At 44.1% G+C, this 27206-nt stretch overlaps 1 protein-coding gene across 4 annotated transcripts in view; it reads left to right on the forward strand.

Moving 5' to 3' along the window:
• ARAP3 (ArfGAP with RhoGAP domain, ankyrin repeat and PH domain 3) overlaps positions 1-26299 on the forward strand; it is a 120697-nt gene extending 94398 nt beyond the window's left edge. For 2 of the 4 annotated variants that reach the window (XM_039326039.1, XM_039326040.1), the window contains exons 31-34: positions 6569-6632; positions 20996-21133; positions 25022-25060; positions 25738-26299. In XM_039326039.1, coding sequence (XP_039181973.1) covers positions 6569-6632; positions 20996-21133; positions 25022-25060; positions 25738-26196 — 700 coding nt within the window. In that variant the 3' untranslated portion in view covers positions 26197-26299. Of the gene's footprint in view, positions 1-2637; positions 2978-6568; positions 6633-20995; positions 21134-25021; positions 25061-25737 lie in introns of those variants that run through there. The other 2 variants (XM_039326041.1, XM_039326042.1) reach the window with 2 other exon arrangements.
• Positions 26300-27206: the final 907 nt, after the last annotated feature.

Consider the following 27206-nt stretch of genomic DNA (forward strand, 5'->3'; position numbering starts at 1 on the left):
ACCATCCAGTAAAAAGAAGGGTGGAGGTATCTGCTTTTATATTAACAACTGATGTTGTAAAAAGGTCACCATACTAAAGAAATGTGGTGATGTGGACTTACAGACACTATTCACCATTTGCATATCCTATTATTTCCCTCCCCCCAAGAATTTTCTTCATTCATCCTAGTTGGGGTCTACATACCACCCCAAACTTGCATAAACAAGGCATTGCAAACCTTAATTGACCAAACCCTATGAGCTGAACAGAGATCTCCAGACTCTCTACTCACTGTATTAGATTTTAACAGTGCTAACCTAAACCAAAAGCGTCCAAGATACATTCAGCATGTCAACTCTCTCACTAGAGGCAAGAATATTTTAACCACTGCTACTCTAAAATAAAAGATGCCTATCACTCTCTACCAAGAGTGGCTATGGGACACCCTGATCACTGAATGAGTCCCCTTGCGCTTGTTTATAGGCAACAGCTTAAAATCATAAAATAATAGTTAAAACAGTGAAGTCTTGGACTGAAGAGGCAAAGTTAAAACTACAGGCTTGCCTTGACTGCACTGGAATGTTTTCAAAGCTGCATCAGCGGAATTGGATGAACTCACTAACACTGTGATGTCATATGTTAGTTTTTGTGAGACCTTATGTATGCAGATCAAAACTTTATGCATCTACAGTAATAATAGCAATAGCTATAGCACTTAGACTTATATACAATGCTTTACAGCCCTCTCTAAGCGGTTTACAGAGTCAGTATATTGCCCCCAACAATCTGGGTCCTCGGTTCACAGTTAAGATCAAACATCTATGCTGTGCCAAAGAGGAAGCCTACAAGAAATCAGATAGAATGCTGTACAATCCAGAATGGGATGTTTAGGCACCGATCTTTGGCCTCACCCCTTTGCCCCCAGCTACCTGCCTCAGCCGATTTATAGCCAGCTTTCCTCCTCCGCTGGCCCTCCCCCAGCCATTTTTCATGGCCAATGGCCCCCTGACCCTCCGTCCCAGCCCTTCGTCCCTTCTCATTTGCCTAGGCATCTTTTGACCCAGGTATTTTGCAGCACAGGACAAATAGCCCCTCATCCAATCGGGTGGCAGGCAGAAGCAATGGTGCTGCAAGGGCAGCGTGTGATTGCCAGGGCTGAGGGGGGGGGCAGTGTGCGATGCAATTTTTTTTTAAACTCCAGGGCTGCTCTGCAAGGTTTTTTTTTAAAAGGGGTTGTGCTTATGACAAGAGCTATGGTTTGACAGGTTGTACTGGGCGGGATGGGGCCCTAGTTATAAAAAGAAGGTGTCAAGAATGGCAAAGCTGCTGCATGAAAGCATCCCGCTGTTCAGGGCTGTGCGGATCTGTCCCAGGACCGGAAGGAAGGGAAGAGGAAGTAGTGGCGGGAGTAGCAACCACTGGGGCCACTGGGAAGGCAGACAGGCGAGAGTATGTTGGGGGACCAGGGAGGGAGGGGCACCTCTAGGGGACTTCACAGAGACAGATTGGCTCACAACTCAGCCAGCTCCAACAATGCAGGAAATGAAGGGGGGAGGAGCCAGCCAAAACAGCCCTTAGGGGTGATGAGCATTGTGACCAGTTGCATTCTGGGTCGAGGAGATTGAAAGAAAGTGGGGGAGGATGGGAATTGTAATACAGACTGCCTGGAGGGCATCTAGACTTGGGAGAGTTGTGGAGAGAGAGAGAAGAATGGAAATTGTGCATGGGGGCATCTATATGTTTACATAGCGCTACCTGAGAAAGTGTGAATAGAATACAGAGACTCCACAGTTGGGATGGGTTTGGGCCTCCACAGTTTGCAGGCTCTTCTGACATGCCAAAAGGGTCCTGGCACATTTTTACCAGTGGACGGATCAGATGGGCCTCTGTGTGGCTCTTAACTCAGTTCTCCCAGACCCCTCCCCCTTTTCTGCATTCACGCCAGTCTGGTTTCAGTCCCCCTTCCTCCTGGTGCCTGTCTGGTCCCTGGTCCCCTGTTGGACCCCTATAATGTGAGGGCTCCACCGGGTGAAATGCATCTAAATGATTTTTTATTTTTCCACAAAGTTTGCTCCCCCTTCCCCTCCCAATGATCACCTTGCTAACCCATTCTAGTCCTAGTGTTTCCTTCCTTCACTCTGCCCACTTTTTAATGTTGTTTCATTGTCCTATCCACAGCCAATCGTATGCTGCCCCCACAGCACCATTGCTTCTGCCTGCCACCCGACTGGCTGGGGGCTATTTGTTCCATGCAGCAAAATGCCTGGGTGAAATAGTGCCTGGGTGAATGGGCAGGGGAAAAGGGCCGGAGTGGAGGACCAGGGGGGCCATTGGCCATGGAGAATGGCCGGGGGAGGGCTACTGGAGGAGGAAAGCTGGCTGTATATCAGCTGAGGTTGGTAGCTGAGAGTGAAGGGGGTACGGGCAAGGGTCAGGGCCTAAATGTCCTAGACTGTACAATCAGGCCAGGAATGTATTAACAAAGGAGATCAGTGCAGCAAAGATAAGCTACTCTGAAAAGCTGAGGAATCACCTCTCCATAAATAAACCAGCAAATGTGTGAAAAAGCCTGAAAATATCACTGGCCACAGCAGACCTCCCTCCCTTATGGAAGAGAATCAGCAACTGGCATATAACCTGAATGTTTTCTACTGTAGGTCTGAGAGGAGACCACTGTCAACTATCACTACCCTCTCCATCTCAGATACACCAATAACAGCTAAGTCTCCTACACCCGACTCCATCCCTCTGGGCCACCTATCTCTGGTGATCAGAAAAAAAGATATGCAAGATCTATTTCACAGGAAAAAAAGATGGAAAAGCATCAGGATCAGGCAGGATAATTCCCTCTTGCTTAAAAGTTTGTGCTGATCAACTGGCCTACATCTTCACCCATAAATCACAGGAAATGTGCTATGTCCCTCCCTGCTTCAAATGCTCTGCTATCATTCTGGTGTCCAAGAAACCCTCCATCAAGGAGTTGAATCACTACAGACCAGTGGCTCTGATATCTGTAGTTATGAAAACCTTCAAAAGGTTAGTGTTGGCCCTCCTGAAAGCCATTACAAATCTGCTGCTAGACCTCTTGCAACTTGCCTACAGTGCAACTAGATTGGCATATGATGCTGTCCATATAGCACTTCACTACATCTTACAATATCTTGATCCCCAAAGAACTATATAAGGGTCCTTTTTGTAGACTTCTGCTTGGCATTCAACACCATCATTCCTGAAATCCTCCTCTCTAAATTGACTCAGCTAGCTGTGTCTGACCACACTTTTAGATGGATTATAAACTTTCTAACAAATAGGAAGCAGTAGATGAAGCTAGGGAAAATCACATTGAATACCCATTCAGTTAGCATACGTGCCCACTGGGGCTGTGAGTTCTCTCCATTACTCTTCTCTGTATATACCAGTGGTTCTCAACCTTTCTAATGCCGCGACCCCATAATACAGTTCCCCATGTTGTGGTGACCCCCAACCACTTATACATCACCAGGTGCCAGGGGCGTGGCCAAAGAAAAGGGGAAAAAAATGGCGGACAGCCTTGTTTGGCGACCCCCGTGAAATGGTTGTTCGACCCCAAATGGGGTCCCGACCCACAGGTTGAGAACCACTGGTATATACCAATGACTGCATCTTGAAGGATCCTTCTGCTAAAGTATTAAAGTTTGCAGATGATACAACAGTCATTGGTCTCATTTGAGATGATGATGAGTCTGCATATAGCTGAGAGGTAGATCAACTGGCCCTGTGGTGCATCTAGAACAATATGGAGTTGAACACTCTTAAAACTGTAGATATGAGTAGATTTTAGAAGCAGCTCTCCTATTCTACCACCTCTTACAATATTAGGCAACACAGTATCAACAGTAGAGACCTTCAAGTTTCTAGGTTCTATTATCTCCAAGGACTTGAAATGGACTCCTAACATTAGAACCATCATGAAAAAGGCACAACAAAAAATGTTCTTCCTGTGTCAACTTAGAAAGCTCAGATTGTCCAAGGATCTGCTGATACAGTTTAACAGAGGAATTATTGAATCTGTCATTTGTATCTCAATAACTGTCTGGTTTTGTACAGCAATGAAACAGGACAGACATGGACTTCAATGGAAAGATAGGACTGCAGAAAAAATAATCACAAACAACCTAACCTTCCATTGAGGACCTACAGTATATACTTCATGAACCAGAAAGAGGGCTGAGAAAATATCTACAGACCCCTCACATCCTGGACATGATCTATTTCAATTTCTCACCTCAGGAGGCCACTACAGAGCATTGCATGCCAAAACAACCTGTGCCATCACTCTGTTGAACAATTAATTCTCACAGCACTGTCTCATTTCTCATCTTTTTTCATCTTCTCATCTCTCTACTATCTTCTCCTATTAGTTTTTTATGATTTATCAATTGTTGTTTGCAACTTATGATTAATGATTGTAAATATGATTTATGATATATTATCTGTTCTATTACTTGCTGTTTATATGTACATTGTGAGCTTATGCACCAGAGACAAATTCCTTGTGTGTCCAATCACACTTGGCCAATAAAGAATTCTATCCTATAAAGAATTGTATTCTATTCTAAAATTTATCAGAGATAACATATATCGATTTTAACCTTGGTTAAATAAAGCAGATTTATATTCCTTCTTTTTATTTTTAACAATCTTAGTCTTTAATTGTTCAAATACTTTTGTACAATTTGATTTTATTTTTCATTTTTCTTTGTCTCTTCTCAAAAGAGCCTTCAAAATTGCAACAAGCCTCATCTAACATAGAAAAATTACTCAGGTTGTGGTCCTTGGTTTATCGTTTCTATATCCCTTTTAATTATTAAATCATCAGCTGATGTCTTTTGTATGTCCAGTGTAACACCTATTACCATATCATTCTTGTAGCCTGTCATTTGTAAATCTACTTTAAATTCTAGATCTTAGGTAAAACTTGTTCCTGTTTCATAACACCTTTTAGACAGTCTCTTGCTAGAGGCAGATATCTCTATTGACATTATTAACTTCTGAGTCCATTGTTCAAAAATATATTTCAATATGTCCATTAGAATATTTTGCTTTATTTTGTTTTTGTATGTTGAGTGTATGTGTTCCATTAATTGTAATCTTTAATACCCTCTAGTTCCTTCTATTTTACTTTTTAAAATTCAAAACAAAAACAAATTTCCACAGGAAGGTTTCTTAATAATTAATAAATAATTCCAAAATCTTATTTCAATTTTATCTGGCCCCTTAGTCTGTGATTTTCTAAAATCAAAGTTTTCACAAATGTTGTAATGGTATGTGGGAAGGACCTGGGGGGAGGGGGCAAAGATATGCTGCCTAGGTCACAGTCACGTAAGAGACAGCTAAGCCTGCAGCTGGATGGTGGGCAGGGCAAAAGGCTCAGAAGGAACCCTTCCTAGTTTTTCAAGCTATAAAGGAGATATGCAAAAATGATTTCAGCCTTTACCAGGTAGACCAGACAAGAAACACAACCTGATAAGCTAATTCTAATTTATTGTAAAGCTGCATGAATAGGATCTTGCAAGTCTGAAACTACAATTTCTTACCATCATCTTTACAGCTGAGAAATTAGGAAGGATCCCTTCTGAGCTTCCTGCCCCACCCACTATCCAAAATGCAGGCTGTGCTGTCTCTTATCTGACGATTCTGTAGGCAGTATCTTTCCTACATACTGATACACAAGTGCTCCAGACTGCAAGATAGCATGCTCCAGTGGGTTTAGAGCCCGGGGAGGTAAGGAAATAGCCATTTTGTTTAAACAACACTTGCACCTTTGAAAGAACACTAAGTTCACATAACTTCCCTCTAATCCAGCGGTTCTCAACCTGTGGGTCGGGATCCCATTTGGGGTCGAACGACCATTTCACGGGGGTCGCCAAACAACGCAGTCCACCATTTTTTCCCCTTTTCCTTAGCTGTGCTATTCCCTTTTATTCTATTGGATTTTGAAAGCCAATAGAATAGACTCTCTTGAATAGAGTCTAATTCTATTGGCTTTCAAAAGCCAATAGGACTTGTCCAGACTGTCTCTGCCCTGCTGAGCCTGCCAAAAGTCCCATTCTGCAAACGGTGCTGCACCAGTTGAGTAGTCCTCGACTTACGACCGATTGAGTAGTCCTCGACTTACAACCGGTTGGGGGTTGCGGCATTAAAAAGGTAGAGAACCATTGCTCTAATCTCTTATGGAAATAGCTCTTTAACTGATTTTAATCTATTAGAAACCTTTAGATCAAGAAGTTTGACAGCTTTGAAGTGTAAGTTTCCTTTAATCTTTAATAAAAGAAAGTTTTATTACAAGTTCAAAAAAATTTTTGGGAATAAATACTATTTATGAGTTCATAAAGATGAGCAACAACAATAGTTATCTACTTGGCTGCTTTTAGAAAACGCTGCTTATGACAGGGCACTTCTCATGTTCCATTACTGAGTTCTTTCTCTGAAAAAACTCATACTTTTTTTAGCTGCTCTGGTGGATGTTATACTTATTTGTTGAATTAGAGAAGTTAATGAGACAAAGATCACCAGAATTGGCAATAATTGTTAGTGTTTATTCTGTAGGTATTTAACATGCACAGGGCAATCTGAGCTATGGGACTGGGTCACCAGCATTCTGAAAGCACAGGTAAGTAATGAAAAAAAGGGCATGATTTGTCATGCCCAATTAATAAGATATGCATATTTGATTATGAAGCTAATACGATAGTAATTTGAATATGCTGGTTCATCTCCAGAAAGGAAGTTTGCTGGATAAAGGTTGTTTTATACTTTTCTTAACAAAATATACTTTTAATTGCTGATAGAAAAGGACAGACATGGACAGAATGAATCCTAGTCACACACCAACTGATTTCAAGTATGAAAATAAAATGCTCAGAAATAAATATTTCCCTTTCATCTTGCATATATGTGGGGTCCTTGGTGCTCTCTGAGCTTGCTTGTTTTCTTGCAGATGTTTCATTACCCTAACTAGATAATAGCATCAGTGCTAGTAAGGAGTGCGGTTTGCTGTCAGTGCACTCCTTACTAGCACTGATGATGTTACCTAGTTAGGGTAATGAAACATCTGCAAGAAAACAAGCAAGTTCAGAGAGCACCAAGAACCCCCCCACTTCAATCCTGAGGTAAAATATTCTCCTTTATTGATATTACATATATGCTTTTGTTCTTGTATATATAAAAATTGTTGCATGTAAATGGATCTCGCTAACATCCTCTAACTTAGATGTTTTGCAATGCAATCACCCTTTGACATTTTTTTAAACCAAAAAAGGGTCAACTTGAAGATTAATTGGACAGTGTGGAAAATTGCAAGAGATCAGATTTATGTTTGTTCCTTTAAATAACAACAGAGTACTAGTTATGATGGCCTATTGACTAAGTAAACAGGAAGAGCAAAAAGCAGTTTACCACTAGAATTCAACTGAAGGAAGAGGCAAGGAATAGAGGAGCATAACCAGAAAAGCAGTATGTTCTTAGAGACTGCATTCAACTACAAAGGATAGGGATGAAGGACATTGTCTGATTAGCTTCTAATTACAAAAGATTGCTCCTTATTTATTATAGAACTCATATTCTAACTGTAAGTGGATAATAAGGCAATTAACCCTAATGAGCAAGCCTATTGCCAGTGAAAAGGATGAGTAGACAAGCATTAGTCAGGAGAGTTCAGCAGGGATATTCTTAACAAATTTTCTCTCTAAATCAGACATGTCAAACTTGCGACATCACGTGACGTCACGCAACATATCGGAGCTTTTTTGCTGTTGCTGGCAATGGGGTGGGCGCGGCTCCCGTATGATGAAAATGGCCCATAGGCCAGCAGTTTGACACCCCTGCTCTAAATAGAGTGTGGTAATTAGCTAATCTAAGAGCCTGAGAAAAGAAACATAAACAGGCAGAACCTTAACAATTGAAGATGGAGATCAATAAATAAATTGGACTGTGCAGTCATAATTTTCAGTGCTTATAGAGTGCTTCTGTTCCTGTCTGAAAGCAACCTGGCATGTACTGGAAGCAAGTCCTTGAACAAAACATTAAAGAACTGGAATAGCAAGTAGCAATGAGGTAAATATTTATAGATCAGAAAAAACTGGTGCTATAACAGAAATGGGAAGACAAAGTAATTTTCCATCATTAAGAATCAAACAAAGGAGCACTTTCAATGGACAATAATGACTCTCAAAAGCAAAAGATGTAGAATGTAACAACAACAACAACAATAAAAAGTTGGAAGGGACCTTGGAGGTCATCTAGTCCAATCCCCTGCTCAGGCAGGAAACCCTATACCATTTCAGACAAATGCTGTCTAGTCTCTTCATAAAAACTTCCAATGTTGGAGCATTCACAGCTTCTGGAGGCAGGTTGTTCCACTGATTAATTGTTCTAACTGTCAGGAAATTTCTCCTTAGTTCTAGGTTGCTTCTCTCTTTGATTAGTTTCCATCCATTGCTTCTTGTCCTGTCTTCAGGTGCTTTGGAGAATAGCTTGATTCCCTCTTTTATGTGGCAGCCCCTGAGATATTGGAACACTGCTATCATGTCACCCCTTGTCCTTCTCTTCATTAGACTAGACCAGTGGTGGTGAACCTATGGCACAGGTGCCAGAGGCGGCACTCAGAGCCCTCTCTGTTGGCATGCGCGCCATCGCCACCAGCAGCATGTCCATCAGGCCGCCACTGCCACCTGGAGCAGGAGCCCCACCCAGCACAAAGGAGGCGAAGCAGCCGACTAACAAGCTCGAGTAGAGGTGGTAGAGCAGAGGTCACCAACCATTGTTGATTGGTGGACTGGAAGAAAGGGAGGGGGAAGCATTTTACACACGCTCATGTGCACACGGGGCTGCAAACATGCACGTGCTACAAATGGGGCAGGGCTAGTACCTGCGTGATACTCACTAGCCCTGCCCCATTTTTGCATGATCCAGCGCCTTGTATCTGCACTCTTCAGCGCAGCGGCAGCCATTTTTGCGCCTTGCAGCACAGTGGCCCATTTTTGTGCCCCTGTTTTTTGCGTGCCAGAGGCAGCACTCAGAGGCACCTCCTTGCCCCCCCCCACCCGAGGGCACCACAATGCTGATGCAGCCCTGGCACTTTGTGATAAATAAGTGGGTTTTGGGTTGTAGTTTGGGCACTCGGTCTCTAAAAGGTTTGCCATCACTGGACTAGACATACCCAATTCCAGCAACCGTTTCTTATATGTTTTAGCCTCCAGTCCTCTAATCATCTTTTTTGCTCTTCTCTGTACTCTTTCTAGAGTCTCAATATCTTTTTACATTGTGGTAACCCAAACTGGATGCAGTATTCCAAGTATGGCCTTATAAAGGAATTGTAAAGTAGTATTAACACTTCATGTGATCTTGATTCTATCCCACTGTTAATGCAGCCTAGCACTGTGTTGGCTTTTTTGGCAGCTGCAACACACTGCTGGCTGATATTTAAGTGATTGTCCACTAGGACTCCAATATCCCTCTCACAGTTGCTACTATTGAGAAAGGTACCACCTATACTATACCTTTTGGGTGACAAAGTTGTTGGCTAGGTTGGTTAGGAATCTGTTTGATCTCCCACTCACTGGAGAGTTTGTCTCCCAGTTGATATCTGGGTAGTTGAAGTCTCCCATTACTACTGTGGTATGCTTCCTACATGCATTTGTTAACTGGTTGGCAAAGAGTTCATCTATTTCTTGTCAGCTTTCCTACCGGACCCTTGCAGGAAAAGGAAAACACAGGAGCACTTTCGTCCAAACAAAATCCAGTTTACTTGAGGTAAAGCGATGACGTTCACACAGACCTTAGCAATCAGGTTCTATAATTTACAAAGTTTGCGCTGGGAGCAATTGCCTCCCAACTCTGTTTAAATATAGTAGGAGTATATTTACCCCACCCTTCACCAATTAATCCTAAGCCACAACCCCATTATACCCCTTCCTAACAAACTACAACCCCACCCTCTCTTCTCCCAACCAGCACCCAGCAGCAATTAGAGAAACCTCCATCATCTCTGAGGCTTCTCTGGGACACCCTTGACCATTTAATATAATTGCTGGCTACCGCCTATCAGCTGTGCACCGGCTTGCCACTTGTCAGCTGTTTGGTGGCTAGTCCTTCTGCACAGGCGCGGCAGCATATCTGCCCATGCGCGGCATCTCATGGGATCCGGAATCGTCCCTGTGCTGCTCCAGTATTCGGAACAGTTGCTGGAGGATCTGCGGCTCACTCTTTCGTTCAAAACAGTGAGCTGCCTCCTCCTCCATCACCAAGCTGTCCCCCCCCTTTCTTGTGTGTCAAGCCGGGGAGGGCTTGACAGGCGGCCCCCCTACCAGGTGTCCTCCTGGAAGTAGGCAAAACACATAGTTAGGTTGGTGTTAGAGTTGTAGGTACATTCCCCCTCCCTCCTGGCTTTAGGGGATATTTACAATGGTATCTATGTTCTAGGCAAGGGACATCAACGTCTGCCTCCCTCACCCATGATGCCTCCAACATTGGGTATCCCTTCCACAGTACTAGGTATTGTAACTGACCCCTTCGATACTGTGTATCGAGTAATTTCTCGATTTCGTAATGACCTCCTCCAACTTGACCAGGGGGTTGTTGTACCTACCTAAATGAGGATTTCTTAACCAGTTTTAGTAGCCCACTGTGGAAGATGGGGTACACTTTACCAAGGCTGAGGGGTAATTTTATTCTTACCATCAATGGATTAATAATCTATTCTAAAAGGCCCGATATATTTTAGCCCTAGCTTCTTACATGGCCTGCGTAACTTTAAGTATTTAGTGGACAGGTACACTTCTTCACCAACTTGAAAGCATTTTTATGGACTTCTCTTCTTGTCGGCTTGTCTCTTTGATGATTGTTCCGCTTTCTGTAGTGCCTTCTTTATTGATTTCCATATGCTTTTAATCTGGAGTATCCAATCGTTTGGTTGTTGTGACCCAGTATCTCCATGAGGTAATTTGGGAATAGGGACAAAATCTATTCCATGTACCACCCGGAATGGAGTAAACCCTGTGCTGCTGTGGAGGATGTTATTATATGCCACTTCAGCGAATGGTAGAAGATCAGCCCAATTTGTCTGCTGATAATTGATACAACATCTAAGATATTGTTTGACCATCGCGTTGGCACGTTCAGCTGCTCCATTTGTACTAGGGTGGAATGCAGAACTCAATCCCTGAGATGGACCAATAGACGTGATGAAATTCCTCCAGAATCGGATGGTGAATTGCACTCCTCGATCTGATATAATGCGACGAGATACTCCATGTAGGCAAAAGACATGTGCTACAAATAGTTTTGCTAAACGCCTCGCTGATGGTAACCCTTTGCAGGGGATAAAATGTGCCTGTTTTGAAAACAGGTCTATCACTGTCCATATTACTGTGTTACCGTGGCTGGCTGGTAGATCGACTATAAATCCATGCCAATCTCTTCCCAAGGATGGTTAGGATCAGACACTTGTTGTAGGCCTGACGGTTTTCCCACCCGTGGTTTTGTAGTTGCACACATGGAACATTCCCGAACGTATTTCTCTATATCCGTTTTCATACCTGGCCACCAAAACTGTCGTTTGAGCAGGTGCAGGGTTTTTAAAAACCCAAAATGACCAGCTGACTTAACATCATGGCCTCACCTGAGAATCTTCACCCGTAGGGATTGTGGGATATATAATTTCTCACCCCTCCATCCTAGCCTATCTCTCATAGTAAGAGTAGGGGATGGCTTGTTAACCATGGATCAACTGTAAGAGCGCCTTGCAGAGTTTGTACCAGATCGTACCACCCGAACTTATCCATGGATTGCACAGTTGGAGGTATGAGGGCTTGAACCACCTCCTCCCGCTTACTATGGTACTGTGGTTTTCTAGATAGCGCATCCGCAAGAAAGTTCCTCCCTCCGGGTATGTACTTTAGTCAGAATTTGAATCGTTGGAAATATAGCGCCCATCTCACGTGTTTTGGAGCAAGTCGTCTGGGTGTTTGTAGTGCTTCCAAATTTTTGTTGTCAGTCCACACCTGAAAAGTTTCTTTTGCTCCTTCTAAAAAATGATGCCTTGTGGCTAATGCTCACCTTACCGTGTACGCCTCCTTCTCCCAAATCGCCCACCCTCACTTAGTGTTGGTTAATTTACGAGAGGTGAACACACACAAGGTTGCAATCTTCCTTGTTCATTCTTTTGTAAAAGCACTGCCCCTACACCAGGTCACTTGCGTCTTGTTTGTACGACAAAAGATTCATCTGGGTTGGGATGTCGTAAGATTGATTCTCTTGAAAACAAGACTTTTAAAGCCTCAAATCTTGTTGGCACTTAAGTGACCAGGGTAATGGTTGGTTTGGACGGGGCTTGTTACCTGTGGCTTTTGTACACAGTAACTCTGTTAATGGCAATGCCACTTTAGCAAAAGATGGAATAAACTGCCTGTAAAAATTCGTAAAGCCAAGGAAACTTTGCAATTGACAACGCGTCCATGGTGGTTGCCAGTCTAGGACAACCTACACTTTCATTGGATCCATCTCTACCCCTCCTCCCAATATTCTGTATCCTAGGTAGTCCAATTTACTTTGGTGAAATGCACACTTTGATAGCTTAACGTATAATTGTGTATCAAGGAGTTTGCATAGCACTTGGCGGACTAATTGCACATGATCTTCCTTATTGGCCGAATATATGAGAATGTCATCAAGGTATACAAGAACTTCTCGATACAAATGTTCATGCAGCACTTCATTTATAAGCTGCATAAACACAGCAGGAGCCCCCTGTAATCTGAACGGTATTACTCTATATTTATAGCTGCCCAATGGACTTTTGAACACGGTCTTCCATTTGTTCCCTTCCTTTATACATACCCGGTAATACGCCTCTTGTAAATCCAATTTAGTAAAGATTTTTCCTTTTGCTAAATGGGCCAAAAGGTCTTTCATGAGTGGAAGGGGATGTAATTTTTCCATACAGACTCCATTTAGACCCCGAAAGTCCACACACAAACGTAACCCCCCATCTTTTTTCTCCTTAAACAAAACAGGAGCCATGACCCGCGACCGGGCAGGTTGGATAAACCTCTCACTAGATTTTTGTCAATATACCTTCTCAATTCCGCCATTTCATTAGGAGTCATAACATACATACGAGGCTTCGGGAGGGTTGCCCCTGCCATTATATCAATGGCACAATCGGTTGACTAGTGTGGTGGTAGCACATTGCATTCCCGTTCATTAAACACATCTGCGAGGTCGGTGTATTCTGGTGGAAAATCAACCTCCCCCTCCTCCCTGGTTACTTGGTCAGTTATAATTTCCTCTCCTCTTTTCACTTGTTCATGAGGAGGTGGCTGAGGACCCACACCAATGCGCACTCTGCAATACCCTCCTTCCCACCAGATGGTTGGTCCCTATTTGCCCAACCAGGCTAAACCTAAAATCACATTTTCTTCATGGATGGGACTACTACAAATCGTATTATCTCCCAATGTTCCCCTAATTCTAATCTCACAGGCTCAGTGATGTAGGTGGCAGGTACCCCCCCCCCCAATAAGGACCCATCTACTTGCTCAAATCATACTGGTGTGTGTAAAGCCCTTACTCTAATGCCTGTTTGCCATATTACCTGTTCACTAATGAGACATCTAGTACACCCAGTATCAAGGAGGGCGTTACACTGTTTTTGATGCCTCGAATATGTACTAGTAATTGTGATAGGGAGAGTGAATGGATGAATGGGTTCGCTTACCATGGGATCTTCTGAGGTTCCTATATCCTCATTGTATATGATCAGTTGGGGTCCCACACTGCTGGTCCCTTCATCAGCATTCAACCTCTCCGCTCGCGGCATTGAACTCTTGATATGTTGTTGTGCTGCACTCGTTCTTTCAGGGATTTTTCTCAATGTACCTTTTTCTGGCACTTTCACCCTTCCCTTAGTAAGTGGCTCAAGGCATTCCGCAGATCGATGCCCCGGCAGGTTGCACCAAAAACAGCGAAAATTTGGACGAGGTAATCCACCAGGTGGAGCAGACACTGGACCCAGAGGCCGGAGTCGTTCAGATTCCTGCGTGGTCCCAGTTGGTTATCACTTCTTGAACGAAACTCCTATAACCCCGGGTCCAAGTCTGTGACTACCCTGAACCACCACTGTAATTTACCTAGAATCCCCCGGTATACACATGCCTGTCTCAGATCTCTATCCAGTCCTGCCCGGAACTGGTATACCAACAGGCGCTCAGGCCAGGTTCGTAATTTGCTGGCTACATGTTGGAAATCCCTGACATACTGCGCAGCTGGTCGGCCCCATTGCTTTATACCTAACACCTCCCCTTCCACTCTCTGAATTCTAGAGACATCTTCAAAACGAGTTCGGAGAGCCCCCAGGAACGCTCCAATGTTAGCTAGCTCCCGAGCATGGTCACTATGTAGGTCAGCCACGCATTCCATAGCTTCCATTACATAGCTCCCCCCATAGGGCTGCTGTTACTGCTCCTACCATAGCCCACTGAGAGGGATAAAGGTGACCATATCTATCCATGTGCCCTATGGCTTGACTTAGGAAAAGGGCCAGCCTATCTGGGTTCCCATCAAATGTCACATTAAGGGATGGAGGACCCCAGACAGAGGCCTGTGACCATGGTCCGGAACCCCAACCAGGTGCATGTGAAGGACCTACCGAAACCCCTCCTCCAGTGATCTCTGAACCCCTTGAGAGTGGGATTCCGGGACCTAACCTGACCCCCTGAGATGGAACTGCTGAAGGCCTCCTGGGACCCCCTCCCCATGACCTATCCATGGGTCGAGTGGGACCTTGAGTACCAACCCTTCCCTGGTATAAGTGACCCCCACAGCTGGAATCAAGCTTCAACTTTGGACTTGCTAATCTAAACCGTCCTGTGGCTGAGTGGGTGGAGGAGGAACCAACTTGTGACCATGACATTGTTTCTGGCCCTGGGACCCACCACTGCCAGGAGGATGCGCCTTGGTATCCTTCTTCTCCAAATTGCTCACCCAAGAGGTCCATGGTAGTTTGCCCAGGAGCCGTGGCATAGCTCCAGTCCTCCTTATCTTCATCTATCATACATCGTTCCTGCCACTGGGAGGTTATCCGACCTTCCTCCCCTGGTCCAATTCCATATCCCTCTGGCAATCCGGTCACAACAGTTCCCCCCTGCTGCTGTTCCTTGGGACCCTGGGACATCAGTTGGAAGGTCTACTGGACTAGGCTCCACCACCTTAGGGCGTACTGATGGTTGTTCAACGACCGGAGGTTCTGTTCTTATCTCCTCCTCTTGGACCTCATCATGGTCAGCCTCACCTGGAGTAATATCCTGCATGCCTTCTGCCATATTTCAAATGCAACCTATGCCACCCAACTTCAGGTCAACACACCTCTACGGTGGACACAGAAAGCAGACTAGGCACAGGAAACACAATGGAAAGTGATACACAAAAAGGAAAACAAGGGGAACCTATAAAAGGTTTCAAAAAAGGGGAGCGCAAACTTTCTGTCAGCTTTCCTACCAGACCCTTGCAGGAAAAGGAAAACACAAGAGCACGTTCGATCAAACAAAATCCAGTTTACTTGAGGTAAAGCGATGACGTTCACACAGACCTTAGCAATCAGGTTCTATGCTTTACAAAGTTTGCACTGGGAGCAACTGCCTCCCAGCTCTGTTTAAATATACTCCTACTATCCTACCCGTCACCAATTACTACTCCACCCTTCACCAATTAATCCCAAGCCACAACTCCGTTACACTCCTGCCTAACAAACTACAACCCCACCCTCTCTTCTCCCAACCAGCACCCAGCAGCAATTAGAGAAACCTCCATCATCTCCGAGGCTTCTCTGGGACCCCCTTGACCATTTAATTGCCGGCTACCGCCTATCAGCTGTGCACCGGCTTGCCACTCATCAGCTGTTCGGCAGCTTGTCCTTCTTCTGCGCAGGTGCAGCAGCGTATCTGCCCATGTGCGGCGTCTCATGGGATCCGGAATCGTCCCTGTGCTGCTCCAGTATTCGGAACAGTTGCCAGAGGATCTGCGGCTCACTCTTTCGTTCAAAATGGTGAGCTGCCTAGCTCCTGTGCTGGTTCTCCTCCTCCGTCACCAGGCTGTTCCCCCCTTTCTTGTGTGTGGAGCCCGGGAGGGCTTGACATTTCTTCTGATTGGTTGGGTGGCCTGTAATATACACCTATGGTAATGTCACTTTTTTTTCTTTTATATTGATCCATATACATTCTGGAAAGATTTTATTTTTTTGATCATGTGCATTTCTGCAGATATGTAGTGTTCTCTTTACATATAGTGCAACTCCCCCTCCTCTTTTTGTAGACCTGATTCTTTTGAACAATTTGTATCCATCCTGCAGTCCATTCCATTCATGGGTTTTGTCCCACCAAGTTTCTGTTATGCCAACTATGTCATATCCTCCCTCGTGTACTATTGCTTCTAGTTCGCCCTGTTTGTTCCCCAAGCTTTGAGCATTTGTATAAAAGTGTTTAAGAGTTTTATGCCTATCCATGGGAGTGTTTCCTGTTGTTTGAATTTTTCTTTTTTTTCATCACAGCCTACCTCATTGTTTGATTTATTTTCTCGGGATTTGTGATTGGTTTTGTGTTCTAGAGATTCTAGAGATTGGTCTCTCAGACCCCTCAGTTTTATTTTAAAGCTCTCCTGATGAGTTGGGCCAGTCTTTTTCCAAGTACATTTTTGCCTGTTTTTGTGAGGTGTAGCCCATCCCTTGCCAAGAGTCCTTCGTGTAGGAAATGCAGTCCATGATCCAGAAAACCAAAGTTTTCTTGGCAACACCAACTCTTTAGCCAATGGTTTATTTCTAAGATTCTTTTTTCCCTCAATGGGTGTTATCCTTTCATTGGGAGTACTGATGAGAACAGTATTTGTGCTCCTAGCTTCTTAACTTTATTACTTAGTTCTTTGTAATCCCTCACTATTGTACTCAGGTTGTTTGTTGTTTCGTTCATCCCAATGTGGTGGTGGAGGAGCAGGTAGTAATCTGTGGGCCTAATTATTTTGGTTAGATTCTCAGCCACATCTTTGATTTTTGCTCCAGGGAGACAGCATGCCTCCCTGGATTGTATGTCTGGTCTGCAGATGAATGGTTCTGTTCCTTTGAGGATAGAGTCTCCTATTACCAACACTCTCCTTTCTTTTGGGGGGGGGCTGCAGTCTGGGGTGCTTTTCTGTTTATCTCAGATGTGTTTGTTGATGTGGCTTTTTAGGAATATTTGAAGTGACTTTTTTTAGGGATATTTGAAGTTGTCTTTTTGCTAGGTGTCTGCATGTCTTCTTTGAGGGGGGTTGTGGGTCTGAGTGTTTCTGTCTAAGGGGAGAGATCAATTGGTCAGTTTTAGTGGGGCTGTTTCTGGTTGGGTAGGATTGGCAGAGGGGGTTTGTTTGTTGTATACTATTTCTTTCTTCGGGTATTGTGTTTTCTTCTGTGTGTGAAATACCTCCATTTGTCTTCCTCCAAGGGTTTATCAGTAGGGTCAAGTCCTCTGGGAGTTATTTGTTCATTGTTTGGTTTGATTTGGGTGGAGCTTTCTTTTGTACATTGGGGCTTGGCTAGAGTTGCTTCTAAGTTCCTAACCTTTTCCTGTAGTAGTTTACATAATTTGCATCTGATGCATGTATAGTTTGAGTGTTCTTTGGCATCAATGCATACATGGAACATGTATTGCATACCATAATAGCCTCGGTTGCCTATTCCATGAGTTTGATGTTTGATAGTCTCTTGGCCTGCCATTGCTGCCTTGCTTCCACCTGCAGCCCTCCCAGTTTGCCGCTGCTGCCTCGCCTCTACCTGCAAACCTCCCAGTTTGCTGCTGCCTCACCTCCACCTGCAGGCCTCCCGGTCTACAGAAAAGAACGCCATTGCCTGCAGGCCTCTGGTTTGCCACTGCTGCCTTGCTGCTGCTTGCAGGCCTCCTGGCTCCTGTTGCTGCCTCTCCACCGCCTGTGGGCCTCCCGGTCCACCGCTGCCGCTGCCCACCACCTCTGTGCTGCTCCCAGCTGCCTCACCAGTCCACTGCTTTGCATTGCTGCCGACCCCCTCCTTTTGGTTTCCCCCAGCTGTCTCATCAGTCCTCTGCTTTGAGCTGCCATTGGCTGCCTCCTCTCCACCGTTTGAGCTGTCGGTGCATCGTGTGGCCTGGTATGCTATGCCGGTCTCCGCTTCGTTGTGCTGGGATAAGTCATAGGGCTGCTGGGCCTTTCAGATAGGCCTCTGTTGGCCTAGAAGTCCTCCAGTATCCCCTTTATTATCCTGCAGGGCTGCTCTGTCGGATGTGGGGGAGTGCTCCGGTTCCGGTTCGCTGCTCTCAGTTGCCTTTTTTTTCCCCAGTGTTGAGCTGTTTAGCTGTGCTCTTGAGCTGGCTCTCTCGTTCTTTGCTGCCGGCTGCCTCTGACTCCATGTGCAGCCGTTCGTTTGCTGCACTCTTGTTTGCTAGTGTTTTCCTCCTTGCCCCAATTTCTCCTTTTCCTTTATCCTTTCTATCTTCCTTATCTAACTTTCTGCTTCTTTTTCCTCCCTTCCCCCCCCCCCCCAGTACCTTCCTATTTAGTTTGGTTACTTCCTCTCCCTGTGATCCGATGCTGCTTCCTACGCTGCCACCATCTTGGAAAAAAGCATTTCTACTAATTGAATTTGGTTCTTGATGCATTTTGAAATAAAAAGTTTGTCTGGGTACTTGTCATTTGGTACACAACATGCAAGATAGAACTTGTTGGTGTTGGTTGCCTCATGACTCACTGCCTTTTCCAGCCAAAACAAAGGGTCATGCATTAGTCACACAACTGCTCATGCCCTATGCACATCTCTTGGAGTCTTATCTGAATTTCTGCAATCATTTTGTGTATTTTTGTGCTTTTTTTCTAAACACGGGTCCTACCACTGAGCAGAAAAAAAATACTTTGCATTACTATTGAGCAAAAAAAACAAACCAAGAAATAATAGGTATATATGAGAGTAATATTTGCATTAGTGATCTTGCTATGGAATACAATATGCCTAGAACAGTGGTGGCGAACCTATGGCATGCATGCCAGAGGCGGCATTCGGAGCCCTCTCTGTGGGCACATGTGCCATTGCCCCCGCCTCGCCTCCCCCCACAACCCCCTCCTCACCAGCAGCCCCTCTGGAGGAGAGTCGCCCCCGAGCGTGGCCCACACGGAGCAGCGCAGCCAAGGACATGGCAGCCAGGCAGCATAGACAAGATTCTGCCCTCATGCCTCATCCTGCACAGTTGATGCTGTGGGGTGTGGGCAGAGGGCGTGGCCGCCATTGCACTGCTGGGCTGCCCCGGCGATCTGTGGCGGGCCCTGAAGGCGGTGAGTGGCCCTGCGGACAGGTGGGGTGGGGGAATGGGGTAGGGGCGGAGCAGGGGATGGAGCAGGGGTGGGGCCAGTTTTTGGGCACTCGGTCTCTAAAAGGTTCGCCATCATTGGCCTAGAACAACAGTCTCCACCATTATTAAGAATAAAGAAGCAATTAAGAAGGCTGATGTTGGAAAAGGAGTTAAAGCAGTAACAAAGAGCATTCCCAAACACTCAATGAAGTTGAAAAGCTGTTGTTAATTTTAATTTGGGTAAATGAGAAGCAGTCAGCGGACAACAGTGTGTCAAAAGGCATGATATGTGAAAAAGCAAAACTGTTGCAAGTCGATCTTTTGAAACACAAATTGGGACCAAGTGGCGGGCGTTGAAGTCTTTAAGGGTAGCCGTGGCTGGTTTGATATTTTTGGAAAAAAAGACTGGCATCCATAGTGTTGTGAAGCATGGCTAGGCAATAAGTGCTAATAAAAAGGCTGTTGATGAATTCATCCATGAAGCACAGAGAAGCTGCAGAAACTACAGAAGGAGCAGCAGTCATTTTTGGTGCTCATCATGCCTCCCAGAATATATACATACAATACATATACATATACATGTGTGTGTGTAAAATGTGTATATACATGCACACACACACACACATACATATATATCACAATTAATGTAAGAATATACAAAAGTACTAAATTGTCCTTCTGTTCATTCCTTTAAGCCTCAATACACACTACTGCCATTCTTAGCTATCGCTCTGCATCTCACTGTCTTTCCATCGCCCTCCTCCTCCTCTTTTTCTTTCCTTTGTTTTATTTAATGTTTACTTAACTTTATATTATATGTGCTTGTTTCTCCTCTACCTCTGCTGCTTGTCTTGCGATGCCTGCTGCCACTAAGTTTTGCCCATTCACTCAGTCGCCGGTGCTCTGGGCTTGCCTGTGCTGCGATGTCTGGTTACCAGTGCTCTGGGCTTGCACACATCTCATTCTCCAGTGCTCTGGGCTTGCCTGCTGCTGAATTGCCCCCTTCCACTCACCAGTTGTTTGGATTTGCCTCACAAAGCCACTCACCCGCTGTTGCTTGTCCTCTGTAAGCAATCCTTCTCAGTGCTCTGGGTTGCCTGTCGCTGCTGGTTTTGCCCATTCACACACTCACTGGTGCTCTGAGCTTGCTTACTGCCGTAAAGCCTACTCAGCCACGGGTTGAGGGCTCATAGCAGTCTGGCTGCAGTTTCATATGGTAGGGCCTGCTGATGCTCATCGCTGCCACCTTCTTCTTCTGCTCTCTCTCTTGCCCTCTTTTTCCTTCAGTTGCAGATTCTGATGCTTTTGATATAATATATTGATTAAACATTGGGAAAATATGTAGTTAAAGAGATTTTTTAATAATATATGATTACAGACATATTGTAATGTATAAAGGTACTTCAAATTTATGTTGGTTATGTAACATTTTTATCAAGAGTGTACTGATGATACTGCACCCCAAATTGATGGATGACCTTGATTGATGTTTAAAATTATTTAAGGACTATTTATAAAATCCAGAATTCAAGTTGGCAATGTCCACACACTATGTCCATGAGGAGAGGAAATGGATAAGTAAGTAATGCTGTTAATGCTACTAACAAGAAATAATTATTTCCTGCCTTTCATGCAGCATGACAGAATCCGCCCAGTTCATCTACGTCGATGCTCTTCTTCTGACATGACTAAGCCAAAGTTTGGCACCATGCCCCTGATTTCCCTACATGGAGACAGCAGTAATCCAGTCATGCTATCTGTTAATCAAACTTTGGTAAGCATCAGATCTGCCCCAATCTGATCCCTTAGGAAAGAAAAGCCTTAACTCCATTTGGTTAAAACAAAGGGTTCTTCTACTAAAAGTGATGGTTGCAGTAAAGTCAAGCCAGATCTGAAATCTAATTAGCTGGATACAAAAATAAGCTGTAGCTTTGCCCCCATTCCATATCTGCTCTGGTCCTTCTCACCTGTCATTCCCTCCTCCCAATTTTCTATCATGTACACACAAAGCTCTATTGCCTTTTCATCTTTCCCTCTTTCTTCCTTCTTCTCCTTCTCCCTCTTTTCATCCTTCTCTCTCCGCTTCTTTTTTTATGATAGAATGCCTATGAGGCCCCCCAAGTTGAGCCAGGCAGATCTGAAATTCTCACCCATTGACAGAGACAATAGTCCTGCGAAAGGAAAAAGAGAAGGGAGAGATACAAAAAAAATCCCAATTAGTAAACAGTTCAATGCAGCTTATCTGGGTATCGGTCATGGAATTTTTAAAGCAGTTTGGGGGCTTTAATATGTGGGGAATCGACCCATTCAGTTTCTGAGTGTGTGTGTGGGGGGGAGTCTTTCCAGGCTACCAAATACTGAATTTTTCCCTGATGAATGCGAGAGTCCCAAATGTCTTTGACTTCAAAGTGTTGCTCTCCCTCAATCATAATGGGGTCGGGAAATGGTTGTGATTCAGGACGCAGGGAAGGTGTGATTTCAGGTTTCAGTAGGCTACAATGAAATACTGGGTAAATGAGCGATTTTTTCAGCTCAAGTTCTACAGTTATTGTGTTACTAATCCTCTTGATGGGGAAAGGTCCAATGTATTTTGGGCCCAATTTCTTTAACAGTTGTCTAAATTAAAGGAATTTGGTAGATAGACCTTGTCTCCCACCTTAAAGTCTTTTGGCTGGGTGCACTTTTTATCAGCTTTTTTAATATATACTTCCCTAGCTTCATCTAAACCTTTTCTCACCACTGGCCAGGTATTCTGCAATTTTCAGCGATGCAATCAATGGGGTGGCCTAAGATAATTCAGGGATAGCTATGAAGTCTTGTCCTGTGGCCACTTTAAATGGAGTGAACCAGGTGTTACTGTGCAATTGAAAGCCATTTTCCACTCATCCCCTGCTTTGATCCTCACTCAGTAATACACCCTCCACAAATCCAACTTGTGAAGACCTTTCCTTTGGCCAAATGTGCCAGCATGTCCTTCATGAGGGGAAGTGGGTAAACATTTTCCACACACACACCATTAAGCCCGATAGTCAATGCATAGATGAAGGAACCCGTCCTCCTCCCTAAACAGTACCTGGGCAGCCACCTTCAATCTGGTGGGTTGAATGATTCCATGCTTTAGGTTTTTGTCTATAACAGTCTGCAAATCCTCCAATTTCCTAGGGGTCATGGAATTCAGTTTAGTTTTGGGTAGTTTGGCTCCCGGTAGGATTTCTATGGCATAATCAGTTGGGCGGTGGGGTGGGAGAATATCTGACCCCTTCTCACTGAAGATGTCCTGTAGATACCAATACTCCTTGGGGATCCGAGGGTCACCCTGGGGCCAATCTTTGACAGTTACTTTTTGGTTTCGCCTGCTGCAGCTTTGGAGTAGGTTTTTGATGGCCCTTTTCCCCTCCCCCTTCACAACTGGCAAGCCTCCTCCTTCAGTTCACACAGGGATTCCATTTCTGGGGCCAAGACAGTCCTAACACAAGGGACTTTTCCATTCCAGAGGCTATGATGAAACTCAGGGTCTCTGTGTGTGTGCCCATCCTTATCTCTATTTGTTCAGTAACAAATGTCGGTTCCCCCCCCCCAAGCTGTCCAACTGGCAAAAAGCTATGGGTACTTTAAGCTATTTGAGTCTCACATCCAGTTTCTTTACCAGGGCAGGGTTGACCTGGCATCTGGTGCACTCCAAGTCTAATAGGACTACTAGGCTCTTCTTTTGCCCTGAGGATAGAACCACCAGTTCTATGTGGAAGGTCAATGCGTTGACTGGGCAACTTACCAAAGGATCATCATTGTAGTTCGATTTGCTTTCCACTGGGCTGCCCATCGGGTCAGTCAGAGTTTTCCCGTCCTCTTTTGGGGATGGGATGAAGTCTATGACTTCCACTCCCTTCAGAGTGGTTTCACAAGTTTGCTGTTGTGGTTTTGCTGGTTTTGCGGCAGAAACCTGAGTTACCTTCTGGGCTGGGTGTGTAGCTCAGCAGTCAGCGGCTCGGTGTCCCTCCTTCCCACACCTGAAGCATCCAGCAAATCAATGGTTTGGGCTCTGCTCACATGGCACCAATTTGGGGGCATCTTTCTTTTCAGGGGGGGCATTTTCGCCATCTATGTTTCAGCCGAACATAGATCGAGCCAGGTCAATTTCCACTTTCTCTGCTAGGACATACCAGAGGAGGGCACCTCTGGAAATGCAAGTGTTGTAGACTTCATCACTTAGCCCATCTCGAAAGCATCCGATCAAGATGTCTTCTAGCCAGTCGGTCAGTCAGCAGGCCTGCACCCTTGGCTGATAATTTTTATGTGATCTCTGGCTTTGCAATTGGCTAAAGGGTCTTCAAAGCATTTTCGAAGTGCAGCCATGAAGCAGTCAAAGTTTCTCAGCTCCGGGGCATCATTGTTGTGGAGGGTGACCATCCATTCAGCTGCAGCCCACTCTAACGCCATGGTCATGCACTGCACCTTAGCCCTTTGGTGGCTATTTCTGGACCATACTCTTGCATGTATGTCCAAACGTGTGCCAGGAAGAACCCCAATTGCTTGGGGTCTCCATTGAACTTTACCCCCAGGGCCGGTGCCTTGCATCCTCTCTGTCTTGCTGGTGCTACTCCTGCAGCTGGAGCTGGAACAGACAGGGCTTTGGGGCCAGACGCTGGGGTGGTTATGGTTGCCAAGGGGCTCGCTGTTGCTGCCATTGCAGCGGCAGAGGTAGTTGCCTCCTCACTTGCCATGGCTGGAGTTGGCTGATCAGTAGGATGTGCTGCCTGGGCTAGGGCTTCTCGAGCTTTGAGATTACCAAAAGCCCACTTAAAGATTTTTATGGCTTGCTCCAGCCTCCAGTCCTCTTGCTCTGGCTCGCCTGTACTCAATTCTTCCTCCAGCTCCACTCGGGTCTCTTGCTGGCGGCTGCCTTGGCCCCCATGGATGAATGTCACTCCCATGGGTCTCTCTTCCCATTCTTCCTTCTTCCTGACCCTCTCCTGTCATTCCCCCCTCCCGATTTCCTATAATGTACAAAGCTTTATTTCCTTTTCATCTTTTCTTCTTTCTTCCTCCCCCCCTGATTTTTATGGCAAGATGCCTATGAGCCCCCACCCCCAAAGAAGAGTCAGGCAGGTCTAACATTAAGGTTCTGCTTGGAAGCCAAACTTTTGAAACAAGAGCAAATTAGAAAGCACACCAGGCACACATTTTACTTATATCATGCAGTCATTTTGAGTTTATGTGGGCTTGAGGAGCATCATTTTATTGTATGACATGATACGAAATTGATGTATTAAGTCAGTATGCAAAATGTTGCATTGTCCTAATTGTCATTGGCAAGACCACTATATTTTATGTTCCACCTTAATAAATACTGTACTCCTTATCCATCAGCACCCCCACCATCTACTGCCCATGAAGTAAGAACCTACAATTGATAATGCATTAAATTTATTCCTTTAAAGCAGGCCCTTTCTGACCAATAATGTGTCATAGATTTTAATCTTCAGCGCATCTGTTGCATAACCTTTCTTCGTCTAGATGGCTAGATGACTTCTTTACAAAGGATAGATTACCTTTTTTTCTTGCAATAACTATGTGCACAAACTTTCCAGATTATGTTTATTTTCCTGCTTTTCTGTGGATAAATTATTACAGTTTCATCTACTTTTTTTTCTTTTGTGTTCAGCATCGCTTACATACTCGAAGGACATTGTCCATGTTCTTTGTAAGTATTTGTTTATTTATTAAAGCCATAGTTCATTATATTATAAATATCATATGAATTCTTACATGAAATGTTGGGGCTATGAAGGCAACTTTTAAAACAGAAGTACACAACTTGATATTCCTGAGTTACAAACAACTGTAGACATTTTGGGTGAAATTCCTAGAGCATCTCCAAAAATGGCTACAAAATTGTATTTTTTAAATATGACTTACGATGAAAACATTTAAATGGAGAATAATTACATAAACAAACCACTCCCAAAACTTGCCAAGAAAACTGCAGGGATATCCCCAGGCAGTCACCAGGATCCAAGACTGACTTGAAGCCCACCCCCAAGAATGATCTGACTTGCCTTTAGACTCAAAAATCTTTCAAAATGCATTGACACCTTTAGTTAGAACCTAAAACACAAAAAGTAGCAAAAGGTAATGATCAGTTGACCTCCAAAACACAAGGCCAAACAAACATTTTTATTAGTTTTGGTTGATCCCAAGTGTTCATACTGGGATCAGCCTATGCATAGATCTCCAGAAGTGGCTTGTTTGGCTTAGACCTGGACAATAAGATCCTCAATTGAAGCCCCAAAGTAAAAGCAACCTATCATGAACACAGAATCTGTTTTTCCCTCAAGCCCAAAGAACAAATCTCATACTTTCTATCTTGACCCCTTACAGCCAATGAAAATGCATCAAGATACAGAACAGCAGGAGCTAGCTGAATCAGAGCCTGTCTATGAAGAGGTAGGCAGCTTTACAGATCTGGATTTTCTAGAACCCAACCATTCCCTACTGCCTCCTGTGGATAAGGCTAAGAAACCAATTCATTTTTCAGATCAGGTGACATCCAGCATGCTGTCCCCTTGTCGAGTATCTGGAACTGACTTAACAAAACCTTGCTGCTTTGAGAGGACCTTTCAGGTGGAACCAAGTAAACAGAATCTCACTGACAGAATATTGGGACACAAAGTAATTCCAACTGTCTCTATAGAGCAGCAAACAGAGCTGCCTCAAGCACAGTTTGCCCTGCACAAGGAAGAGGATCAGCATACTGCAGTTCCAACCCTCCATTGGGAAAATCCAACTGAAGTGGAAACTCTGGTCAGTAACTACACAAAGAAAAACTTCCAAACATAACTCACAAGACCTGAACATATCTCATCCAAAAGAAGAAAAAAAAAACAGATTCATATCACATTAGGAAAGCAAGAATGTGTTAGAGAAGGAGGCTTGTAAAGTAAAAGTGGGCTCAGCAGTAGATCCCAATAATGACTGGAGGATCAGGGAGGGTAGTTGGGCTACTGTAAGAATGAGGCAACTATAGCCAATTGTCCTGTCTGAAAGTGCAGTATTGGAAATTCCTCCTAATTTTCTCTTGCTTCTACACAGTTGTTTTTAATTCATTAAGTGGCGAAAGGTTCCATTTCTACATCTCTTTGAGAATTATTTTCCCTTTTTGTTTTGTCCTCTGAATAACTTCCTGTTCACTGCTATAGTCTCTACCCCCCCATCTGAACAGACTTTTCTTCTTTTGATGAGATGCCAGTACAATGAAAAGGATAAGCATCCTTCTCTTTTCCCTTACATTCATAAACTGTCAGTCATCTCTATAGCAATGATACTTTGTGCTTGTAAGGTATTTAAGGGAAGGAGAAAGAAGGAAGAAGGAAGATAAAACCAAAATGGAAGCTACCATCTAGGTAGGCAACAATTCAGATAGGACAGGAAAACTTAGAAGCCATGTGTGGGAAAGGGAAACGGAAGCATTTTATTTTATTTTACTATTAAATTTTATTTTAAAGTAAAAATAATTGAAAATATTTTTCAATAGAAAATATAAACTGTTCAATAGAAAATATAAAAGAACAAAAAAGTAAAACAAATTATACAAAAGCAAAAATTCAATTTTAAAAAAATCATTTTCTTTATATCTACCCCAGAGGTTTCATGTTGCAGAAATTATGAACCAGTTCTCAACTTATGACCGCAGTTGAGCCCAAAACCTCTGTTGTTACTAAAGACAGTTGATAAGTGAATTTTGCCCCATGCTATGATCTTTCTTGCCACAGTTGTTAAATGAATCACATGTAATTACAAGCAGTTGTTAAGTTAGTAACAAAGTTGTTATGTCAATCTAGGTTTCCCAT

The sequence above is a fragment of the Crotalus tigris genome, unplaced genomic scaffold (genome assembly GCF_016545835.1).
Source record: "Crotalus tigris isolate CLP2741 ecotype Arizona unplaced genomic scaffold, ASM1654583v1 scf7180000024339.11422700, whole genome shotgun sequence".
NCBI lineage: Eukaryota > Metazoa > Chordata > Lepidosauria > Squamata > Viperidae > Crotalus > Crotalus tigris.